At 48.1% G+C, this 22,435-nt stretch overlaps 1 protein-coding gene across 3 annotated transcripts in view; it reads right to left on the bottom strand.

The window, feature by feature from the left end:
- Positions 1 to 16,737: 16,737 nt before the first annotated feature.
- Positions 16,738 to 22,435, bottom strand: part of LOC140720033 (oxidized low-density lipoprotein receptor 1-like) — a 38,647-nt gene continuing 32,949 nt past the window's right edge. For 2 of the 3 annotated variants that reach the window (XM_073034933.1, XM_073034931.1), the window contains exons 6-10: positions 22,056 to 22,199; positions 19,423 to 19,565; positions 18,861 to 18,925; positions 17,410 to 17,595; positions 16,738 to 16,770 (exon numbers count right to left, since the gene is read on the bottom strand). In XM_073034933.1, coding sequence (XP_072891034.1) covers positions 17,415 to 17,595; positions 18,861 to 18,925; positions 19,423 to 19,565; positions 22,056 to 22,199 — 533 coding nt within the window. In that variant the 3' untranslated portion in view covers positions 16,738 to 16,770; positions 17,410 to 17,414. Of the gene's footprint in view, positions 16,771 to 17,014; positions 17,596 to 18,860; positions 18,926 to 19,422; positions 19,566 to 22,055; positions 22,200 to 22,435 lie in introns of those variants that run through there. The other variant, XM_073034932.1, reaches the window with a different exon arrangement.

Here is a 22,435-nt window from a genome sequence, read left to right on the forward strand (position 1 = left end):
TTGCCATTGAAAATCCTCTGAATTCACATCTCACCCTGTCGTGCTCTCCACCGCTCAAAAATTTTAAATCAATTTCGCTGCCACTATACGTTCACATCAGTTCAGTTTTGGGTCCCGTTCATAGAAAACCATCTATTTCTTCCCTCCACTCTCGATTCAGTTTTTTAGGACAATGGCGGTTTGAACGGTCTTATGTGCATTAAGGATTTATGTTAATATATTTAAACATAATGATATTTTTAATAGTTCTGATAATCAGTGCAGTAAATATGGCCTTCCGCACAATCATTTGTTTTCAGTACCTGCAGATTCCTCCACTTTGTCAATGAAAAAAATTCCCTCTGTTCCTGATCTACCACTTTCTATGTTGTGGGACAAACTCACTCTCTAGCTCTAATAATGAATTGCTGATCTCTGTACTATACCGTTCAGCTGATGTCTTTGGGAGTTCAAGATATAAATAAAACTACGACTAGCTGGGAGGATGACCTTGGTGTGCGATCTGGGGTGAGGGATATTGGGCAAAAGCACTGAATAGGGTTCATTCCTCGTCATCATGTGCTAGACTCGGGCTCATACAATTTAAATTTTACACAGTACATTTAAGTCGAAGCCAGGCGTGCTGACAAATATACGGGGACAGTTGTTCCTTCTCTCCGGCTGGTTTATTGCATGCATTTTGGTCTTGCCCTCGGCTTGATGTCTACTGGGTATTTTTTTAAAAATTATCAGTCAGGTTTTGGGGGCGACACTGAGACCTGTGCCCGTTTATAGCTCTATTTGCTGTGGCGGATGATGTTTTGCGGTTTAAATGCAAACCAGTCGGATATCATTTCACTTACATCGCTTTTGACCCGTAGGAGAATCTTGCTGGTCTGGAAAATCTGCCACTCCCCCATCTGCTGCTGCTTGGTTAGAGGACGTAATGTTTTATTCTGAAATTAGAAAAGATTGAATTCACTCTGAGGGCGTCTGTGAGAAAGTTCTATTCGAAATGGGGGTCTTTCTTGTCATATTTTTGGAGTCTTAAGGAAATTACCTACTAGTTGAGGACATTTGATTGTACTTGGGAAGATGGCTTCCCTTTTCACACGCATATGGTTTACCTCACAGGGTGGTGCGATGATTTGTAATATGAGTGTATTCTGGATCATCTGAGATGTTGTAGATGTGTGTGGGATTTCGTCTTGAAGTAGTGTGGGGGGTATGGCTGTGAAATGCCCGTACTTGTATTTTGTGAAGTGTTGTATTGTAAATACATTAGCCGTCATTGTATGTTCGGGGAGGGCTGGTGAGGGGAGGTTTGTTTCGGGGTCAGATACAAAGAAGCAAAATGGAGGAAAATGTAATCCATTATGTATTCTATATTATGCCGTTCCTTCAGTAAAATATATTATAAAGAAAGAATCATAGAGAAGGGACGGTGGTGCTGTGAAAAAGAGGAAGGAAGGGGAGGAGAGTGGGGGCCACAGAAAGGATGTTCAGATTCAGCCGTTAGTGGCAGAACGGTGTGAGGCGCCATCTTCTTGTCTTTGTTTGTAATTCTGTTTAAAGGCCGACATTCACTGACCCATGGCCAGGAGTCACAGAGAGAGCGAGAATTCCTCCATATAATCATATAACACTCCTGGAAACATACAGTGAATAACTCTCTCTCCTCAGCGATCCATCACACACCCCCGGGATCATACACAGAGTGCAACTGCCTCCATATTGTTTCAACACACACTCCGGGGTCACACACAGAGTGAAGCTCCGTCCACACCGTCCAAACGCACAGTTCCTTGGTCGGATAACCAGCGAAACTCCCCTAAATATTATCCGCATCACACTCCCGGGGTCAGACATGTGAAGTATCTCCCGCACCATCGCAGCACACCCTACCGGAGTCAGCAAAAGTACGAAACCCTCTCCCTCCTCCAGTCTCCCACTCACCAATGCCCAGCTTTTCGACTTTCCAGTAGTCTTGAATTGTGTGTGTCTCTCGGAGATGGCGTGTGTGTGTGTGAGCGGTTTGGTGCTGCTGCCGTTAGAGGAAGGAAGGGGAGGAGAGAGGAGGCCAGAGAAAGGGGTGGTTGGTTTGCAAACACTGATGCAAGTGGTGTGGAATCACATCGCCCGGCCTGTGCATGCAGAGTTGTGGAGAGATTCAGATCATGGCGATCGATAGCCGTGGTACGGGGGGAGGTGAAACACCAGCCATTATCTCTCCCTCATACTCGGCACAATTGCCTGTGTCACAGAGTGGGAGGAGAGTGGAGGGGCGACGTAGATGGGGAGCGTTTAGCGGGTGGAGTTTTATCACAGTCACGGGGCGGGGGCGTATGGTTATGTACGCGATGACGGAGACGGCGAAGTGTGCACGAGAGGATGTGGGTCACGGAGACGGGGTTGCTTGTAGGAGAGGGATGGGTGACGGAGAGACGGGAGTGGTGTACTGCAGTCTGTGTGACAGTGACTGGGAGTAGTGTCGGAGTAGGGTGACGGTGACTGGTAGTGGTTTTCGACAGGGAGGGTGTTATGCATACGGGGAGGGACTGTATTCGAGTTACAGTGCAGGGCCTGACTCTGTGTTGGTATCGTTGAGTGGTCGAGATCCTGCTGTGGTGCGGAGCCTGTCAGTGTTGTCAGTGCTGTCACGATGAGGGGCGTGTTCATGTCAGATGTGGGTTGTGGGCAGTGACACCGAAACACTTTCAGTGTCCCATTGAAGAACATCTCCGTGTCACAGTGAGGGTTGTGTGCCCCCGTTCATAGCTTATGCAAACGGTACTGTCACACCTGCAATCAAGTCTCACTAATATCTGCCGTGTTTAGCCTTAGATGCGTTGACCCTCTGACCTGAGCGCATCTGCCCTTCAAACAATACTTCCCGCATTGAAACGTACGCAGCTCAGAATATGAGTCCCAGCAGGCTCAACGTTTTGCTTCCTGACTTTTTTCAGAAGTCTTTTGCAACATGTGACCCAACAACCACTCAACTATCTGTAATGGCGCGTTCTTGTTTACATGTCCCTGCAACTCTAGTTTATACCACCACTCTGCCCTTTTAATGGAAAACTTTACCGCTGGGATATTAGTTCCAATCCAGTTCAGGTGTAAATTGAGAGAGTTGCTCATGGGAGAGCAAGGTGGGGGCGGTGTGGCGCGGTCGCCAGCCAGGTGTCTGTGCTGCTCCCCAGTGTTCATTCGGCAGAATACAATCTCTGTTGTGAACAATTGTAGATTTACCGTGGCATTCAAAATGCCCAAGGGCCTCAAGCCTGCATAAACGTGTGTGTGTGTGTGTGTGTGTGTGGTGTCGTGTGTGTGTGTGTGTGTGGTGTGCTGTGTGTGTGTTGTGTGTGTGTGTGTGTGTGTGTGTGTGTGTGTGTGTGTGTGTATAAATCATTTGTGAATGTACTTACTGATATCCGTAAATATATCCTGCTATATTTATATTTTTATACATATTATGTGCACTTCAACCCTAACTCTTTAGCCACATTTTAAACAAAATGTTTTTTCTAATTTTTTCCACACCTGCACTAACATAAGTTTGAAAAACCGGCTGCCTTTTCCAGTATAGCAGGATATATTTATATACTGGTTGACGATAACGACAGCATAGCATCGAGGAATCTCGTTCTCGTTCTACAGTACCTCTTTTCCCTTCACCTAACAAAGACAACCCTATCGATACAGCTTGCCAGATTTTCAACCCCTACCCCCCTGCTGAGCAACAGAACCATAGTTAGTGCCACGAGACCTGACCGGTGAGACTTTCTCCTGCTTGGTCAATTTGCACCTCTCCCCTCCCATCCAGAAGTATCCAAAGTCGGTCTACCAGTTATTGAGCGGGTTGGCCACAAGGTGTCTCTGTACCTGCTCTGGCTGATTAACCCTTTAACATCTTCCTGTCTGTCCCCCCAGTTTCCTGTATCCGACACGCTGGTTTGTAAATACCTGAATTCATGTCTTCCACGTCATCCCCTCAGCTTCCTGAATGATCCCGAGTTCAGCCAGTTCCAGTTCCAACGCGCTGTTACACAGAGCGTCACAGCGAGATGCGTGTGGGTTCATGGTATGGGTCGCTTAGCGTCCGGTCAGGGTTGAGTCCATGTCATGGTGAGGTGGTGCGTACGTGTCACTGTGACAGCTGTGTGGCTCTCTCACTGCCTATGCCGTCTGTGAAGTGGTTGTTGTCTCTGTGTTTCACAATCTATCATCAAAGTCCTTGACCTACCCCACTCCCTTCTCTGCCCCCTTGATGAGTTTTAAATATGTCGTTTTGCTCCTCTTGCAGAGCAGGTGAACGTAAATCACCAAACAGAACAGACACTTTGGCCCACAATGTTGTGGTATACCAGTTGAGCTAAATCACTTCTGACTGCCACAACAACAAACTACCTGCATTCACCGCACATTAACGTCCCTGTCGAAGAGGCACATGAACCCCTCTCTCCCTGAGTTCGTCAATGAACCTCGTGACTAGTAAAGCCGCCCCTGAACTTTGAATACTTCCCACTTCACCACGACTAATACACCCGAAACCGGGAATGTTGAGCTGACTCTTCTGTCCGCCCTGCAACGGCGTCTCTACCAATATCATAGTTCCAGCCGTTGACCCCTGCCCTGAGCTGATCTGCCTTTCGTACAATACTTCCTGCATTGAAACGGAGGCAGCTCAGAACATGAGGTCCCAGCAGGCTCAACCTTTTGCTTCCTCATTTTGTCTCTGGTCTTAACAACAATCTGTCCCTGAAACCTAATCTACTAACCGTTTTGGCATTCTGTTTTTTCATCCCCCTGCATTTCTGGTTCAATACCTTCCTGCCTCCTCTTTAATGGCAGAGCTTCCCGCTGGGATATTTGTCCTGTCCAGTCCCGGTGGAAACGGTGAGATTTTGATCAGAGGCGGGAGAAAAATGAAGGGGACTGCGGAACATGTGGTGTGGGAGGGGGGGCGTGGTGGTGTGCGCCGGCCTGCGGACAGTCGTATGTGCCGCCCCCTAGTGTTTCGCTCGACAGAAGACAACCTCTGTTGGTGTCGAATCCAGATTTCGGTCGCCATTCCTGTGGAACCCGGGACTCAAGCTGCGTTGTGGCCGATTTTAAGCCTTATATTTTACAGGTGTTTTTTGCACCCTTGGTCCTGGAGGTAACGCTGTTTCGTCCAGCTATACTAATGGCTATTCATGTAAGATTGAATGAAAAATTAAGACTTTTCATTGTATTGAAATAGGACTTATACACTGGTCGCACCTTCCTTGGAAGAGAAACCCAATGGTCCAACTATCAGAAGCGCCTCATACATATCACGGCATCTTAGCCACGTGTTAATCGGTGTTGTGTCTTCCTATTTCGGGCCACACTAGCACGTACCGAACTTCGCCCTGCACACCCGTCCCACTTAAGAGTGCTGAGGATACGTTGAGAGTGGTAGTGTCCCCGACACTCGGGAGGGCAAAATACCATCCAGGAATCTCTCTATCACGCACAGAACCTCTTTTCTAATATAAAAACGGACAGTAAAACGCTTTCTAATTACATAAAGCGAAAAAGGCTAATGTGAACGCGTATCCAAGTTTCGGCACGCCCATTCCCCGGAGTGCTGGTGAGCTGTCACTTCCCCGCTTTAAGACTCAGGCTGCCATTTTCTGCCCGCCACATTCATTCCTGGAATATCTGTAGTTAATTGGCTCCTCAACCAGAAGAGATCCCTTTCTGTTACCAGTGTTTGTGAATCTGTCTTTGGTTTTCTTCAATGTGTTTTTGTTTATTTCGCATCTGAGTCTGAGTGTATTCTACACCTTGCTCTGTACTAACCTTCACCACCGTCCATATCACTCAGATGCCGAAGGGGATGACAACTTTAGGAGTCTGGGGATCTGCGGTCTCTCGCTGAAGATTCAGAAATTTCTCCAGAGGTACAGCTGGAGAGGATCAGGATCTGGTCTGGAGCCTGCAACTCAGAGAGGGTCGCAAAAGGCTGCAGAGGGATGTAGCCACAACCAGCACTATCATGGCGAACACTCCCCTCCATGGCTGTGGGCTGAATTTGAGAGGATGGGAGGGTTGAATGAAATCCTTTCTGGCATCATAATGTCCATCTCCCTCCATTCCCTGTACATCCACGCGCCTGTCAAAGAAGCACTTAAACATCTCTATCGATCTGTCTCACCCACAAACCCTGACAGCACATTCCAGTCACCCAGGCTCTCTGTGTAAACAAGAGCTTGCCCATCACAGCTCCTATAAGCATAGACCCCCCCCCCACCTTAAACTCTGCGGTATTCGACATTTCTATCCCAGGGGAGAAATGTACAGGTAATCTCGTCTGTCTATGTCTTTCGAAATGAGAAAGACCTGTATCTGCCCACCTCCCACACTACGCCGCTCCAGGAAAATGTACCGGTTGTCTGGTCTATATGTGTCTCTCGTAATAAAGTAGAATTTAGCCCTAAGGAAATGGTCTTTTATTTTTTATTCCTCATTTCCACCCATAGGGCCTCACTTAGACGCGTTCTCATGTCTGTCGTGACTGAGCAGGGCGGTGACATTTTCTCTGCCTAGGATTTTCACCCCTCCTCCTTTAATTCCTTCCACTTTCTGATGTCTAACGCTGGAATTGAATTGAATTGAAATGCAGTGAAACTGTCTCGCCTTTAGATGGCGCACATTCCTTGAAAGATCCCACTGCGATTTTCCATCATTCGGTCACCTCTCCGACAGTATCCACAGTAATATAACTGTCGCTAAGGGTGAGAGATATCCGGTGGAAGGCGCGAGGTGTAGCAACAAACGTCAGCTCTCCCTCATAGACCCCACAATTGCCTGTGAACACAGTAAGGGAGGCGAATGGGGCGGCGACCGAGACAGGGATAGTTTTAGGGGATTGAGGAGGTAATGGAGACGTGGGAGGTGCCACAGGAAGGTGGGTTATCAGGGAGACGGGGCGTGTGCAGGGGAGGGAATAGGTCACGGAGACTTGGTAGCCTGTAAGGGAAGGGGGCTGAATGAAAGTGAATCGGTGTTGTGTGTGTAGTGTGTGACAGAGACAGGGAGTAGTGCAGGAGAAGGAGAGATTGACGAAGACGGGTTCGGGTTTAAGTGATGGCGTTGGTCACGCGGACGGTGACAGGCGTAGTGAATGGTAGGAATGACCCGGACGGAGAATGTGCGCAGGGTAGGGACTGTATCAGAGAGAGAGGGTAGCTGGTAAGGGAGGGACGGATGACGGAGACTGGAGTGTGGGTAGTGGAGGGAATGTATGACGGGGACGAGGAGTAGTGTTGGAGAGGGCGTGTTTTACGGATTCGAGGAGGGGTATTGTGGAGGGTGGGTGTTATGAGCGAGGAGGTTTTCTTGTTGCATTGCAGGGTCTGTCAGTGTGTGGGTGTCACTGTGAGGGTCGAGTTCGTATCACGACGAGGGTTGTGTCGGTGACACAGAAACACTGTAAGGGGTTTTTCAGTGTCCCTTTGAAGATGGTGTCGCTGTGTGTCTTTTTCACGGCTTATGTCATCTGCGAATTGGTCGCTCCCTCTGATTGTCAATAAATCGTCAAGTTCCTTGTTCTCCCCATCCCCCTGCTCTTCCCACCCGATGAGCTCAAATCACCCTGCTCTTTCTACAGAGCAGAAAACGTAAATCACACAAGAGATCCCCTTCGGTCCAAGAGTTGTGATATACCAGTTCTGAATTCCTTCTGCCGACACAACATCCGCCCGCCTCCATTCCTGCCCACCCGCGTGCCTGTTAAAGAGCCACTTAAACGCCTCTATGGATCTCCCTCCACCACCAGCGTTGCCAGCACTTTCCAATCACCCGCCAGTCTCTGTAACAACAAAAACCTGTCAAATTCATCTCCTTTCAACCTACTCTCTCTCACCTTAATGCAGGTCCTCTGGTATGAGACATTTCCACGCTGGGGGTAAAAGATACAAGCTATCTGGTCAACCTGCGACTCGTATTATTGTAAACCTCAAAAATAAACTTAACTCGAGGTTACACCCATCCTTTTTCCGTAATTACCCTGTATCTAATGGCATTACCACCACACGATGCAAAGTGGTCCCCGGCACAAACGGCGTGTCCTGTTCGATAGGATGAGATCAAGTACTGCACTCTCTTTGGGACTTTCCGTCTACTGATTAAGGAAACTTTCTTAACTGATTAAGAAAACTGTCCAATGTTTCTTTCACGGTATGAGGCTCACAGTCAATACCAAAAATGTTAAAGTCACCCAATGACACAACCTGATGTCTCTTACAACAGACTCCGAACGCTCCACAGATTTGTTCCTCTAAATACCCAAACAGTTCGGTGGTCGATAATAAGCTCCATGAAGGAGTTCATATCTTTCTTATTCCTCAGTTCCACCTTTAAAGCCTCGCCTCGGCCTAAATTATACATACATTAACACGGCAAAAACAGCGGTAAACAGGAAGTTTGAGCTAACAAACCTGCCCCTCCTACAACCAAGTCTTACTGATGGCTAAACTACCCTAAAATTCATGCGAATATCATACATGTGGAGAAACCAACTTCCACATTAGATTATCCCAGAGGAAGTATCATTTAAAATACTTCATGTCAAATTTCAAATTAAATTCATTTTTCACGTGATCTAAATAAAACAACTTTGAGATTCGGCACACCCCAAAACCGCAGACACCTCAAATACGTGAGAAATCCGTGTGCATCTCCAAATGCAAATACATTCCCACAACTTTAAAACCGTGGACACACACCCGCTAACTAGATTATCTCAAAAGAAAAATTTCAGACCTTCACAAGATGTCAAAATCTGTGTACAACGAGCCCCACAAATGAACGTGTTTGGGCTGCGCACGGATTTGGTGATGCGCATCAATTTGACGATGCACATGGATTTGGTGATGTTCGCTGATTTGGGTTGCCTTTTCGATCACGGGACACACATAGATTTGGTGAATTGACGGATCAAAATTTGAGTGCGGATTTCTAATGTCAAGGCTGCCATTTTCTCAATTGTTTTTTATTGATTGTTGCTCCCGGAAAATCTGATGTATAAGTGGCGGAGTCCGCGGGTTTAGGGTGCGCACTGAACTTGCGATTGCGCAATTTTATTTTTTGTCGTCGAATGTGGGTTGCATACGGTCTTCTGGTTCATATGGATCTAGGGTTGTTCATGGATTTAGGAGCGTTCTCTAATAAAGGGTTGCAAACTGATTTAGGGGAGTGCTCCGATATAAGGGTGCGCACCTTTATAGGGACAGCAAATTTAGGGTCGTAGTCTCCACGTTTTTGTGAGTGCTTATCGATTTGGTGACGTACTTAGGGACTTTGAGATACGTGGTGGTTTTTACCAGACAGCCATTTTGTGTTTGCAATGATTATCCGTCTGGGTCATCTAATATGCCTGTGGGGTGCTCTCGTATTTGAGGATGTGCGCAAATTTGGGGGTGCGGACGGATTTTAGTGATCAGTGCCCAGTTTGGTCTGTAGTCTTGAATATGGGGCTGCACACGGATTTGGGTTGACACGCAGATTTGGGTATGTCGCCGATCTGCAAAAGGATTTTGGCGCACATATGGCTTGCTAACCTCGAGACGGTCATTTTCTGAATTGATTGAAATGTTTGGGATAATCCATTATGCCTCTCGGGTGTTAGAGGGTTTGGGGTGCGCACCGATTTTGGGTTTGCGCATATTTAGGGCTGCTTCGGCATATATGGGCGGCAACCGATTTGCAATGCGAAGGGATTTAGAGAAATCAGTGGATTTGTGGGTACATACAGATTTGGTCTCTTTAGGAGAGTTTCGGCGAGTACGTGTGCACAGTGATGGGTGGATTTGGAACCACATACGTAACTGATGGTGCTTTCTGATTGGGAGGTCGCACAAGATTAGAAATCAATAATCACAGGACGTCAGTACGGATTTGGGGTGCACACGGGTGCCTGACGATTGGGGATGATCAGGTGCATGTCGGTGCATATGGGTGCACATGAATTTGATAGTGTCGGTCGATTTGGGGTTGTGGTGAATCTCAAAGTCATTTTATTTATAGTGCCTTTAATAATAGCTGCACTATGCCCTCGCGATTTCTTTAAGGTGACTCTTCCTTTGGGAAAATCAGATGTGTACACGTGAGTATCAGCAGGTTTGGTGATGTACACGATCTTAGATGCTCCCGGATTTGGGGTCCCGACAAATCTCACGGTTGTTTCATTGATAGGTACTTTATTAATAAATACACTTTTTCTACTCTGAAAGAAAAGAGTTTTCTACTCTGCTCTTGCTGTGATTTTTAAGTTGGAAGTTGCTACTTTCTGAACTATTTGAAATTATTTCTCCTCTCGGATAATCTAATCTGTAAGTGGGAGGTGTTGACAGGTTCGGAGTGCGCACCCATTTGGGTGTGCATGCAGATTTGGGATTGCACGTGGATTTTGGTTGTCGGAGAAATTGGGTATAATGCCAAAATTGAAATTGTTTCTTTTACAGATACTCGGATAAATAATGCAATTTAACGTTGAGCCTTGTTCTTGCTATTTTTTGAAGTGGATTAAGCGATCTTGTGAAATAATTGAAATGTTTCTCTCTCTAGGATAAACAATTGTACATCGGGTGGACTCGGATTTGGGGGTTCTCAGAGATTTTGACATGTGCGCGGCGAGTTTGGGTACACACGGATTTGGATGTGTCGGTGGATTGGGGGGGGGGGCGTGACGAATCACAAGGTTGTTTCACTTGTAGGTACTTTAATAATAGAACTTGGAAGTTTGTTTTAGATTTTTGAACGTGAAGCTATTTTGTGAACTGTTTGACCTGACTCGTGATTTCGGATAATCCAGCGTGCATGTGGGATTGTCGTCAGGATTGGGGTGCATATGGATTTAGGGCGAGCTCTTACTCGGTCATGCGCACAGATTTACGGTTGAATACGGACTTGGGAATGTGCGCAGATTTAGGCGTCTGTTGTCTAATATGGAGGTGCACGGGTTACACCCAGATCTGTGTGTGTCAAACGATCTGGAATTGCAGATGCATTTCGGGATGCGTGCTGATTGTAATGTCGAAGCAGCCATTTTCTGATCGATTTGAAATGATTCCCTCTGATATAATCTATTATGCATGTTGGAGAATCTGCCTGTATGGATAGAGCACTGATTTTTGGGATTATGCAGATTTAGGGTGGTGTCCGCACATATGCTCTCACACACCAGTCTGGGGATGCGAACAGATTTAGTGATGTGTCCGACAATACAGAGATGCACACTTATTTGAAACACTCATTGATGAGCGAGGAGCGTGCAGGGCAGTATGTGAATGTTTACAGGTTTCGGCAAATATGTCCTCACACACTAATCTGAGGATGCGAACAGATTTAGTGATTTGGTGTTGTTAGATATCTGAAGGTTGTTTCATTCAGAGATAATTTCAGAACCAATGCACCTTGAACTTTTCACCAGTATTCTTGTAACTTTACGCTGGAGGCAGGCATTTTGTGAGCTGTTCGGAATTATTCTTGCCCTGTGACACTGTATGGTGCGTGTAGGGGTGTCAGCGGGTTTGCGATGTCCATTGAATTGAACTTTACACAGAGTTATGGCAAAATAGTCAAACATGTAATGCCTTTGATGGCTGGATCTCAGAAAAATGAGGGGGACGGATGTTGTTGTTGGAAATGATCGAATGTTTAAAGGCATCGATAACGCAGATGTGGAGAGAAGGTTCCCCGTGGCGTGACAGTCAATACCAGCTGTCCCACATCGGAATGGAGGTCCGTCCTTTCAGAACGGAGATTGGGAGAGTTAGGTACACGTAAATGTGTGTGATAAAACCATCAGCAGCAATAGAACAGACCTGGAGTCTGGTGTTGCTGTTAGCAAACATTATTCAATTGGCAACCATTTAATATAGCATCTTAAACCAGGTAAATCGAAAGTTAGCAGAGTTATGCTGATATAGGCGAATAAAATAAAGTTCCCAAACTCATTCAAGTTCGGCTGCAAGAGTTACAGTCTGACGATGGTCTGTAAGAAAGTTCAGTTCAATCCACAGAACTGAGCTGAGAGAGAGGTATTTGTAATCTGAATAAACAGGGCTCGTCGGTCTTGCCGTTCTCCTCTGAATTCTTCAAGTTAGTCAAATGTGACTCCCCGTAAGGGTATCGTCTTCAGAGGAAAATCTACTAACCCAGGCCAGGGCTAAACACACCGGTAGTTTGCACAACGTCACCCTTGCACTCACTGTGACGGCCTCTGATCAATCTCACTTGATCGATCCTCAACCCACCCTCGTGTGCACTCGAAGAGTTCATCCAGTGACTCCTTCGTCACCAGCCTCTGTGAGTCTCTTCTGTTTGTCTGCGAGAAAGACAGTTGACCTTACACACGCTGAACATCAGCTGTCCATCATGTAACTCCTCCTCTCTCTCCATAGCAACTCGGGCAGCAGCAGAAGACAGCTGCTTTTCGCAACACTGTATTCCGTCTCTCTCTCTCTCTCTCTCTCTCTCTCTCTCTCTCTCTCTCTCTCTCTCTCTCTCTCTCTCTCTCTCTCTCTCTCTCTCTCTCTCTCTCTCTCTCTCTCTCTCTCTCTCTTTCTCCTTAAAGGCACAGTCCATAACGAATGAAACATAAGATCCTATCACAGGAGGAATTTATTTCCTCACAGTATGGTAAATATGTAGAACAGGTTACACAGGCGGCTGTGGAGTCTGACTTTAGATATATTGAAGTCAGAGATTGACAGATTGTTGATTACTCAGACCATGAAGGAATACGGTGAAAAGGCAGGAGATTGGGGCTGAGGGGGACCTGGATCAGACATGATGAAATGGCGTAGCAGACCCGATGGCCTAATTCTGCTCCTATATCTCATGGCCTGATTTTAGGTTTCTGTGTTGCCGGGTGTCAGCATCTCAGTGGATATGTCCAGGGACCAAGCGAGATTTGGGGAGAGGGAGGGATTGACAGAGACGGAGGAGAGGAATATAGGAGAAGTAGGAACAACTGAAATGGGTAGTGGTGCACAGTAAGTGGGAGTCAGGGAGTCGGGGTATGTTTTATCCGATGGATGGGGTAACATAAAACTGTTCGGATGTCAGAGAGGGATGAGCTGACGGAGACGATGGTTGTAGTTGAGTAAGTATTCGAGTTGAGAAGTCACCTTGCTGTTGAAAAAGACGATCGAGAGGGGCACCAGGTTCGGCTCTGCTCGCCCCCTTATCTTCTGTGACCCCTGTCTCGAAGGCCGATGTAAGAATCATCCCTCAGGTGGGTGAACCCTCGCAGGTCACCGGGTTCCGAATGTGTACCTGGTAGGGCACTGAAAACCTTTGCCACCAACAGGCTGGATTGTTCAAGGACTCGGTGGTGAGGAAGGCAAATAAAAGGTTCGCATTCATTTCCCAGGCAAGGATTTAATTTTAAAGCTCTGGTGTGTCCTCATTTGGAGTGTGCGTAGCTGTCACTTTCACTTTAAAACTCGGACTGCCAATTATTGTCTGTCGCATTCCTTCCTGGAAAGTGTGTAATTCAAGAGTTCGTGCTGAGCACTCAGTGCTCAACCGTAGGAGATCCATTTCCAGCACTGTTGGTTGTGATCCGACACCTCCCAGTATTCTTATGAAACAGCGCTTGGGCTCCAACTTACAAGCTACATCTTTGCCAGAAAACAGCCTGGCCGAATCCACACTTGCCAGATCATTCCTGCCGCCAAAAACGTTAGCCTTCATTCAATTTAGAACTATACCCGATGTCATAAATACCCTTTTCCATAATCACCCTGAATCTAATCGCAATATCATCACGAGATGCAAAATGGTCACCTGCACAAACTTTGGTCCCCTGCCTTGTTCCATTCCGCAGGAGGATATCCAGTATTGTGCACTCTGGTTGGAATTATCTACCTACTGATTAAGGAAAATTTCTTGAAAACATTTGAGAAACTACCCCACTGGCCCTTTCACGGAATGGGGCTCACAGTTAATACCTGTTAAAATTACCCAATTTCACAACCTAATGTTTCTCTACAGATTTGTTCCTCTGAATCCTCGGGTAATTGAAAATATCGCCCCATGATCGAGTTCATACCTTTCTTATTCCTCAGTTCTTCCCAAAAAACCTCATCGGGACGGGTTCCCCAGTCTGTCCTGACTAAGCACCGCCGTGACATTTTCCCTGACTGTAAAGCTGCCCCTCACCTTTGACTTATTTGCTCATTAGCGCGACTAAAACAGCCGAAAACCGGAATATTAAGCTAACGGTCCTGTCTCTCCTGCAACCAAGTCTCACTACTGGCTACAATCTCATACTTCCAGACTTTGACCCCCCGCCCTGAGCTCATCTGCCTTTCCCACAATACTTTCTGCATTGAAACGTAGGCAGCTCAGAACGTGAGTTCCAACAGGCTCAACTTTTTGCTTCCTGACTTCGTCTGAGGCCTTAACGACATCTGTTCAACAAGCTTTCTTCTATCTGTGATGTCATTACGGTTTTCATCGCCCTGTATCTCTAGTTTAATGTCCACCTCACCCATCTTTTATGGCAAAAATTCCCGCTGAGATATCAATTCAACTCAAGTTGATGTGTAAACTGTGAGAGCCGGTCGCTGGCAGAGGAAGTGAAGGAGCTGCGCACGGCAGGCCGGTTTGGCGTGGCGTCCAGGAAGGAGTCTGTGCTGCCCCCCAGTGTTTGCTCGGCAGAATACAGGCAATGTTGTGGTCGACTGCAGATATCAGAGGTATTCAGTTGACACAGGGCCTGAAGCTGCGTTAGTATTTTTCTATTTTATCCATAATATTTGTGCATTGTTCCGCGTTTGAATGCCGATATTGTGCTTTGCACCTTGTTTCTGGAGAAACGCTGTCTCGTTCGGCTGTATACATGGATGTTCATGTGTCGTCCTGACCTCCGAGACATATCTCGACTTGATCATTTTAACCCGTCTATCCCGCCCAGAGGTAGACAAACTGGTGGACCTGTTATTCAGCCCCATGGCCACAGGGGGACGATGTACTGGGCCTGGATGTTTAACCCCTGTGAATCTCCGCACCGTCACCCAGTTTCCTGTGAACTGAACATTCGGTCTATTTTGCTCCCAATAGGACCTGATAGAGAGTCATCATATAACGACAAGATGATGAGAGGCATTGATCGTGTGGATGGTCAGAGGCTTTTTCCCGGCGCTGAAATGGTTGCCACAAGAGTACACGGGTTCAGAGTGCTGGGGAGTCGGTACAGAGGAGATGGCAGTGGTGTATTTTACTGAGAGAGTGGTATGTGCATTGAATGGGTTGCCAGCAACGCTGGTGGAGGCGAATACGATAGGGTCTTTTAAGAGACATTTTGATAGGTACATGGAGCTTAGTAAATACAGGACTATAGTTAAGCTTAGTAATGTTTTTAAAGGTAGGGCCTTGTGGGCCGAAGGGCCTGCATTGTGCTGTAGGTTTTCTATGTTCCTATGTTTCTATCTTTATTTTCTCTTGCTGAGGAACCTGCCTTGCGGATTGGTTGTTGTTCAAACAAACGCGAGGCACTGGTTTATATTGCACACATTGCCTGCTCCCGAACTCTGATTGGAGGCTGTCCCAAGGGGAAATATATATGAGTCTCTGACACCGTCAGTCAGACCCTGAGCGAGACGCCTCCTTACCATCCCATCACTCACACCCGGAGGCAGAGACTGAGTGAAGCTCCCTCACCAACAATACATCACACTAGTTCGGAATCAGACAAGGACTGAAGCTCCCTCCGCGCTGTCCCAACGTTTCGGAAAAGGAGTAAAGCTGCCACTCACAGTCGTATAACGTATTTCCGGAGTCAGCATTGAATGAAGCTCCCTCCGCACCGTCCCATCACACACTCCCGGGGTCAGACACTGACTGAATCTCCCTCCGCACCGTCCCATCACACACTCCAGGGGTCAGACACAGAGTGAATCACACCGACCCATCACACACTCCCGGGGTCAGACACAGAGTGAATCTCCCTCCACACCGTCCCATCACACACTCCCGGGGTCAGACACAGAGTGAATCTCCCTCCACACCGACCCATCATACACTCTGGTGGTCAGACCCAGAGTTAAGCTCCCTCCACACCGTCCCATGGCAGACCCCGGCGGTCAAACACGTGATTCTTACTCGACACTGTCCCATCACCTTCTTTCTGGTCCAGACACAGAGTGAATTCCCTGTTCCCCATCCCTTCACACACTTACGATTCAGATATTGTTTAGTTGAACTGCAAATGCGATGACAGCATTCAATTCGAGAGGACTGGGACGGAGAAGCATTGACGTCATTCTCAGGTTTAATACGTCACTGGTGAGGTCAAATTTGGAGTTTTGTGAGCAGGTCTCGATCGCTAATCTCACAGGGGATGTGAGACGTTAGATAAGGTTCACGGGAATGATAACGGGATTGGACGTGGTATTATAGGAGGAGTATTTGACAGCTCCGGGAGACGGAAAACCCACACACAGCGATTCAGTAACAGCTTCTTCCCCTGCCCCATCACATCTTTCAACGCGTCAGCACTAACTCGACATTTCTAAGGTGTTTATTAATATTTGCAATTTACATTAATTGTACATCTTTGCGCCGTACTGATGCTTCAAAAGAACAATTTCCAGGGGTTATAAGCTTCAGATAATAATTGAAATAGAGATTCCGGTGGAAAACATCCGATGGGGTGGACAGGACACTTGGCGCGCTGGTCTTCACCAGTCACACCAAGTACAGGAGTCGGGAGGTCAAGTTGCCTTGGTAGAAGACGTCGGTGAGGCCGCCCTGCTTTAGGAAAAATGTCAGTGAACTGGATATATTGTACAGGGAGTTCTACGGGGATATTGCCGGAACTCGGAGGACTGAGTTAGGATGGGTAAGAGGAAAGGTTGGGACTTTATTCCCTGGAGCGTAGTTATACCATTACAGAGCTGCATAAACCCGAGAGGGGCACAGACAGAAGGAATGCGCACAGACTTTCACCCAGGGTTGGGTTGTCGAGAACCAGACCGCTAGGATTGATGTGAGGGAGAGTGGAAAGGAGAAAGTGAGAGAGAGATCGGGGAAACGGAGGGTTTAGAGAGAACGGGGAGGGGAGGTACAGAGTGCCTGAGAGAGGGAAGAGGTGAGAGGTGGCAGTGGGAGCAGAGAAAGAGCGGGCGGAGAAAGTTCGAGGTAATAAGGGGAGGTGAGGGGTAGAGTGAAAGGTAGAGGGAACTAGGAAGAGCGGGACGGGGGGGAATGGCCAGAACGAAGAGGATCGACGGCGAGAGGGGTTTGTCGGTGTCTGGTGGGGAGAATATGATGGCGACAAGAGAAGCAGATGGAGTAGGAGGGAGGGGCAGAGAGGGTGAGGAGGGAATTTGACAGGATTTAGGAGTGAGAGTGTAGGGGAGAGAAGGAAGTAAAATTGGGGGTAGTCACTTGATTCATGTCGACTCCACTGGCTGTTGACAGAGACCCTGGATCTTTTCAGGAATATCCGGGAACAAAGGTGCCGACCTCTCGCAGATGAAACGCCGATCACCATCACAAGGGTTACTGCTTCCGCACTGACTGCAGACGGGCGATTCAGAGGACCCCTTGTACAGGAGACTCCAGCCCACCGTCCTATCCAGGAGGGTTAAACAATTTCAACAGAGAAAAAACAGCTTCAGTAGAGGAGCGAGCGGAGTCCGTCCCCAAGATAATCCCATGCATTCGATCTCTCCTAACTGCCTGTATGAGTCCCCAAGTTCATCCTATTGAACCACTCTCCCCCCACGGCCCCGTGTCAGTACCCAGGCAGACACTACGGTCGCAATGTCTCCCCATAATCCTGTGTCAGTTCCCTAACTAATAGTACTGACCCAATATTTCCTCACAGCCCCGTATCCCCCAAACTAATCCCACCAAACCGCTTCCCCGCCACAGTCCCCTTTCAGTCCCCAAACTCATTCCACTCAACCACTCTCTCCCCACAGCCCCGTGCCGGAACCCAGAAAAAATACCACGGTCCCAATGTCTCCCCACAATCCTGTGTCAGTCCCCAAACTAATCGTACAGACCCAATATTTCCTCACAGCTCCGTATACCCCAAACTAATCCCACCGAACCGCTTCCCCACCACAGTCCCCTTTCAGTCCCCATACGAATCGAACAGGCCCACCCTCCGCCCTCTGATCTGTTTCAGTCCCCGAACAAACCCCACTGTCCCAGTCTCCCCACAGACCTATGGAGACCCGAAATGAATCCCACTGTTCCACATTCCTCCCTCAGCCCTGTGTGGTTCCAGGTTCATCTCGTTGTCCCTTCCTCTACCCAGAGCTTCGTGTCTGTCTCCTGACATATCCCACTACACCGCGCTCTCCCCATCGCCTCTGGTCCGCCTCCAGACTTATACCACTGGCACCCTCTCTCTCACATCCTTGCGTCAATTCACAATCTAATCACGTTCACTCACTGTGTATGGTCTCCAAATCAATCCAGTTGTCCTACTCTCACCCTCAGATCCATGTCATTCACCAAACTAATTCCACTGTTGCTCCCTCTCCTCATAGCCCGGCGACTATCTCCAAAATGATCCCACTGTACCGCGCTCTCATCACCCACATGCGTCAGAACCAAAATAATCTCTGTCAGTGATCTCTCCCCACTGCCCCCAGGCAGTTTCCGAAATATTCCCACTGCCCTGTCCTTCCCCGACAGACACGTGTCGGCCCCAAAATGTTCCCATTGAAACACCCTACTCCCTACCCACGTACAGTCTACAAACAAATCACAATGCCCCTCCCTTTCACGTCAAAACGACTTCAGTCTGTAAAGGAATACCATTTTCCCTCGTCAGGACTATGCCAATAACCAATCTTCACCCCACAGATTAGTGATAATCTCACCCGTTTTCGCATTTTTCAGTCCAGTAAACAAGGTTGTTGTCCCGAAGATTGTGGGATACAAAGCGCTGGGAAGTTAAATTTACTTGATTAATGCCAAGAATTGACAACTATCTACGTGCCTTCTCTCTATTGATTATAACAGGAATCTGTGATGGGACGGTGTGCAGGGAGATGCACTCTGTGTCTGACCCCGGGAGTGTGTGATGGGGTGACGTGGTGGGAGATTCACTCTGTGTCTCAACCCGGGTGTGTGTGATGGGACGGTGTGGAGGGAAATTCACTCTGAGTCTGACCCCGGGAGTGTGTGATGGGGTGACGTGGTGGGAGATTCACTCTGTGTCTGACCCCGGGAGTGTGTGATGGGACGGTGTGGAGGGAGATTCACTCTGTGTCTCACCCCGGGAGTGTGTGATGGGACGGTGTGGAGGGAGATTCACTCTGTGTCTCACCCCGGGAATGTGTGATGGGACGGTGGGGAGGGAGATTCACTCTCTGTCTGACCCCGGGGTGTGTGTGATGATTCCTATGTTACTGTGGGATCTTCTCGTGCTGTGACACATACCGCTTCATCACCTGAATTGATTTCCAGCAGCCTTGAATCACGGTTTGAACATTCTTGCTTCGCTCCGGGGAAAGATGTTTCAAACGTGGATACGTAATAACACTGGTGTTTATTTGAGACCCAGTCCCCGGAACACGTTTGGTCTGAAAATCAGGGACAAGGAACAGTGACACAAAGAGTGAATCTCCCTTCACACTTCCCCATCACACACACCCGGGGTGACACACAGAATGAAACTGCCTCCACGCGGTCCCATCACGCACACCTGAGGTCAGACACAGAGTGAATATCCCTCCACAGCGTCCCATCGTAAATTAACAAGGATCAGACACATTGAAGTTCCCTCCACAGCATCCATCACACACTCCTGGGGTCAAGACACAGATTGAATAGAACATAAAATAATACAGCACAGTACATGCCCCGTGGCCCACAATGTTGTGCCGACACTTAAACCCTGCCTCCCATATAACGCCCAAACACTATAATTTCCTCCATGTACCTGTCTAGTAGTCTCTTAAATTTCATGAGTATATTTGCCTCCACCACAGAATCAGTGTTCATTCCACGCAACTACTGCTCTCTGAGTGAAAAACCTTCATCTAATATCCCCCTTCAATTTCCCTCCCCTTACCTTAAAGCCATGTCCTCTTGTGTTGAGCAGTGGTGCCCTGGGGAAGAGGCGTTGGCTACCCACTCTATCTATTCCACTAAATATCTTGTATACCTCTGTCATGCCTCCTCTCCAGGCATGCGTCAGCGTTCCCTGTGTGAGACACACGCATGACCCCACCCCCAAAATATCTCACCCACCACCCTTCCCTCCATAGCTTCTCATCACATACGCACTGTGTCAAACACAGAGTCCCATCATACATACACGGGGTGAGACACAGATTTAAGATCCCTACACCGTCCGATCACACACTAACACGGTCAGACGCAGATTGAATCTCTCTCTCCACGGACCCATCACACACTCCAGGCGTCAGACGTGGAGTGAAGCTCCGTGCACACTGCCTTTTATAAACGCCCGGGGTCGGACGTGGAGTTAAGCTCCGTGCACACTGCCTTTTATAAACGCCCGGGGTCAGACGTGGAGTGAAGCTCCATGCACACTGCCTTTTATAAACGCCCGGGGTCAGACGTGGAGTGAAGCTCCGTGCACACTGCCTTTTATAAACGCCCGGGGTCGGACGTGGAGTGAAGCTCCGTGCACACTGCCTTTTATAAACGCCCGGGGTCAGACGTGGAGTGAAGCTCCGTGCACACTGCCTTTTATAAACGCCCGGGGTCAGACGTGGAGTGAAGCTCCGTGCACACTGCCTTTTATAAACGCCCGGGGTCAGACGTGGAGTGAAGCTCCGTGCACACTGCCTGTTATAAACTCCGGGGTTCAAACGTGGAGTGAAGCTTCCGCCTACATTGAATTCTGAGTGTTACTCCTTCCACATCGTCTCATCACACACTCCCGGGGTCAAACACTGAGTAAATCTCACTCAACACCGCCCCTCACACACTCCTGGATCAGGGAACAGAATATATATCCTCTACAAAGTCCAATCACACACAACTTGATCAGACGCAGTGTGAATCTCTCTCTCCACGGCCCCATCACACTCTCCAGCGGTCAGACACAGAAAGAAACTCCGTCAGCGCACACGACGAATATCGGAGTGAGAGTGATTCTCCATCGTCTGCTTCTCAACGCACCACATAGCAAATTTCAGACACAGAGTGTCATCTCACACCCCCGAGTCTAACACAGTGTGAATCTCTATCCTTACGTCCCATCGCAAATTTCCTGGCGGGTCACAGAGTGAGGCTCTCACTGAACCGTTCCATCACACCCACTTGTGTTCTCACACAAAACGAAGCTCCGCCCACACCCTCCCATGGCACACTCACGGGGTCAGACTCCCTCCACAATATCCAATCACAGAATCCGGTGTCACATAGAATGAACGTCTCTCTGCGCAGTCCCATTACACAGTCCTGGAATCAAACACAAACGCTCTCTCTCTACGATCCCATTACAAACTCCGGGAGTCAGACACAGAGCGAAGCTCCCTCTGCAACGTCCCATCACACACTCCCCGATTCAGACGCATACTGAAGCTGTCTGTCCACGATCCTATCACACACTCCGGGAGTCAGACACAGACTTAAGCTCTCTCCACGATCCAATCACATACTTCCGGATTCAGAGTGAAACGCTCTCTCCACGGTTCAATAACGCACTTCAGCGTCAGACTTGCGGTGAATCTCTCTGGGCACTGTCCCATCACACAATCCCGCTGTCAGTCACAGAGTGAAGTTGGATCCATACTGTCCCATCAGACATTCCAGGAGTGGGAATACAGTGAACCTGTAATTTTACGTCTCACAATCCAGTGGTCAGACACAGAGTGAATCCACCTCCACAACGTCCCATCACACTCTCCTGGATTTCAGTGAAAGAGTGAAATTTCCTCTACGCAGCCCCATCACACACTCACCGGGTCAAACACAGAGTGAATCACGCTCCATACCATCTCTTCACACACTCCCGGTGTCAAGCACAGAGTGACGCTTTCTCTCTCCATGCCTGCCCTGTGATGAGGAGCGGGTGAAAGAGGGCGATGATGCCTCACCTCTGCTTCTGGTCAACAATTCACAGATCTGGTGACGGAGATCGGACAGATTAGAGTTGAGCGCAGAAAGCTTGGATTGAAGGGTTGATTTTAACTCATTGTAGTTTCGATGGCAGGTTTCCTTAGACTGACGAATCTGTGATACTGAGAGAGATGGTGAAGGATGTTTAGCGTTTACAGTGACACGTGAGTCAGCGTCACGCTACCGAACGGGTCACGGAGATCATAACCATGTGACAATATAACAATTACAGCATGGAAACAGGCTATCTCGGCCCTTCTGGTCTGTGCCGAACGCTTACCCTCGCCTAGTCCCACTGACTCACACTCAGCCCATAACCCTCCACTCCTTTCCTGTCCATATACATTAAATTTTACTT

This window comes from Hemitrygon akajei, unplaced genomic scaffold (assembly GCF_048418815.1).
Source record: "Hemitrygon akajei unplaced genomic scaffold, sHemAka1.3 Scf000035, whole genome shotgun sequence".
Classification (NCBI taxonomy): Eukaryota; Metazoa; Chordata; class Chondrichthyes; order Myliobatiformes; family Dasyatidae; genus Hemitrygon; species Hemitrygon akajei.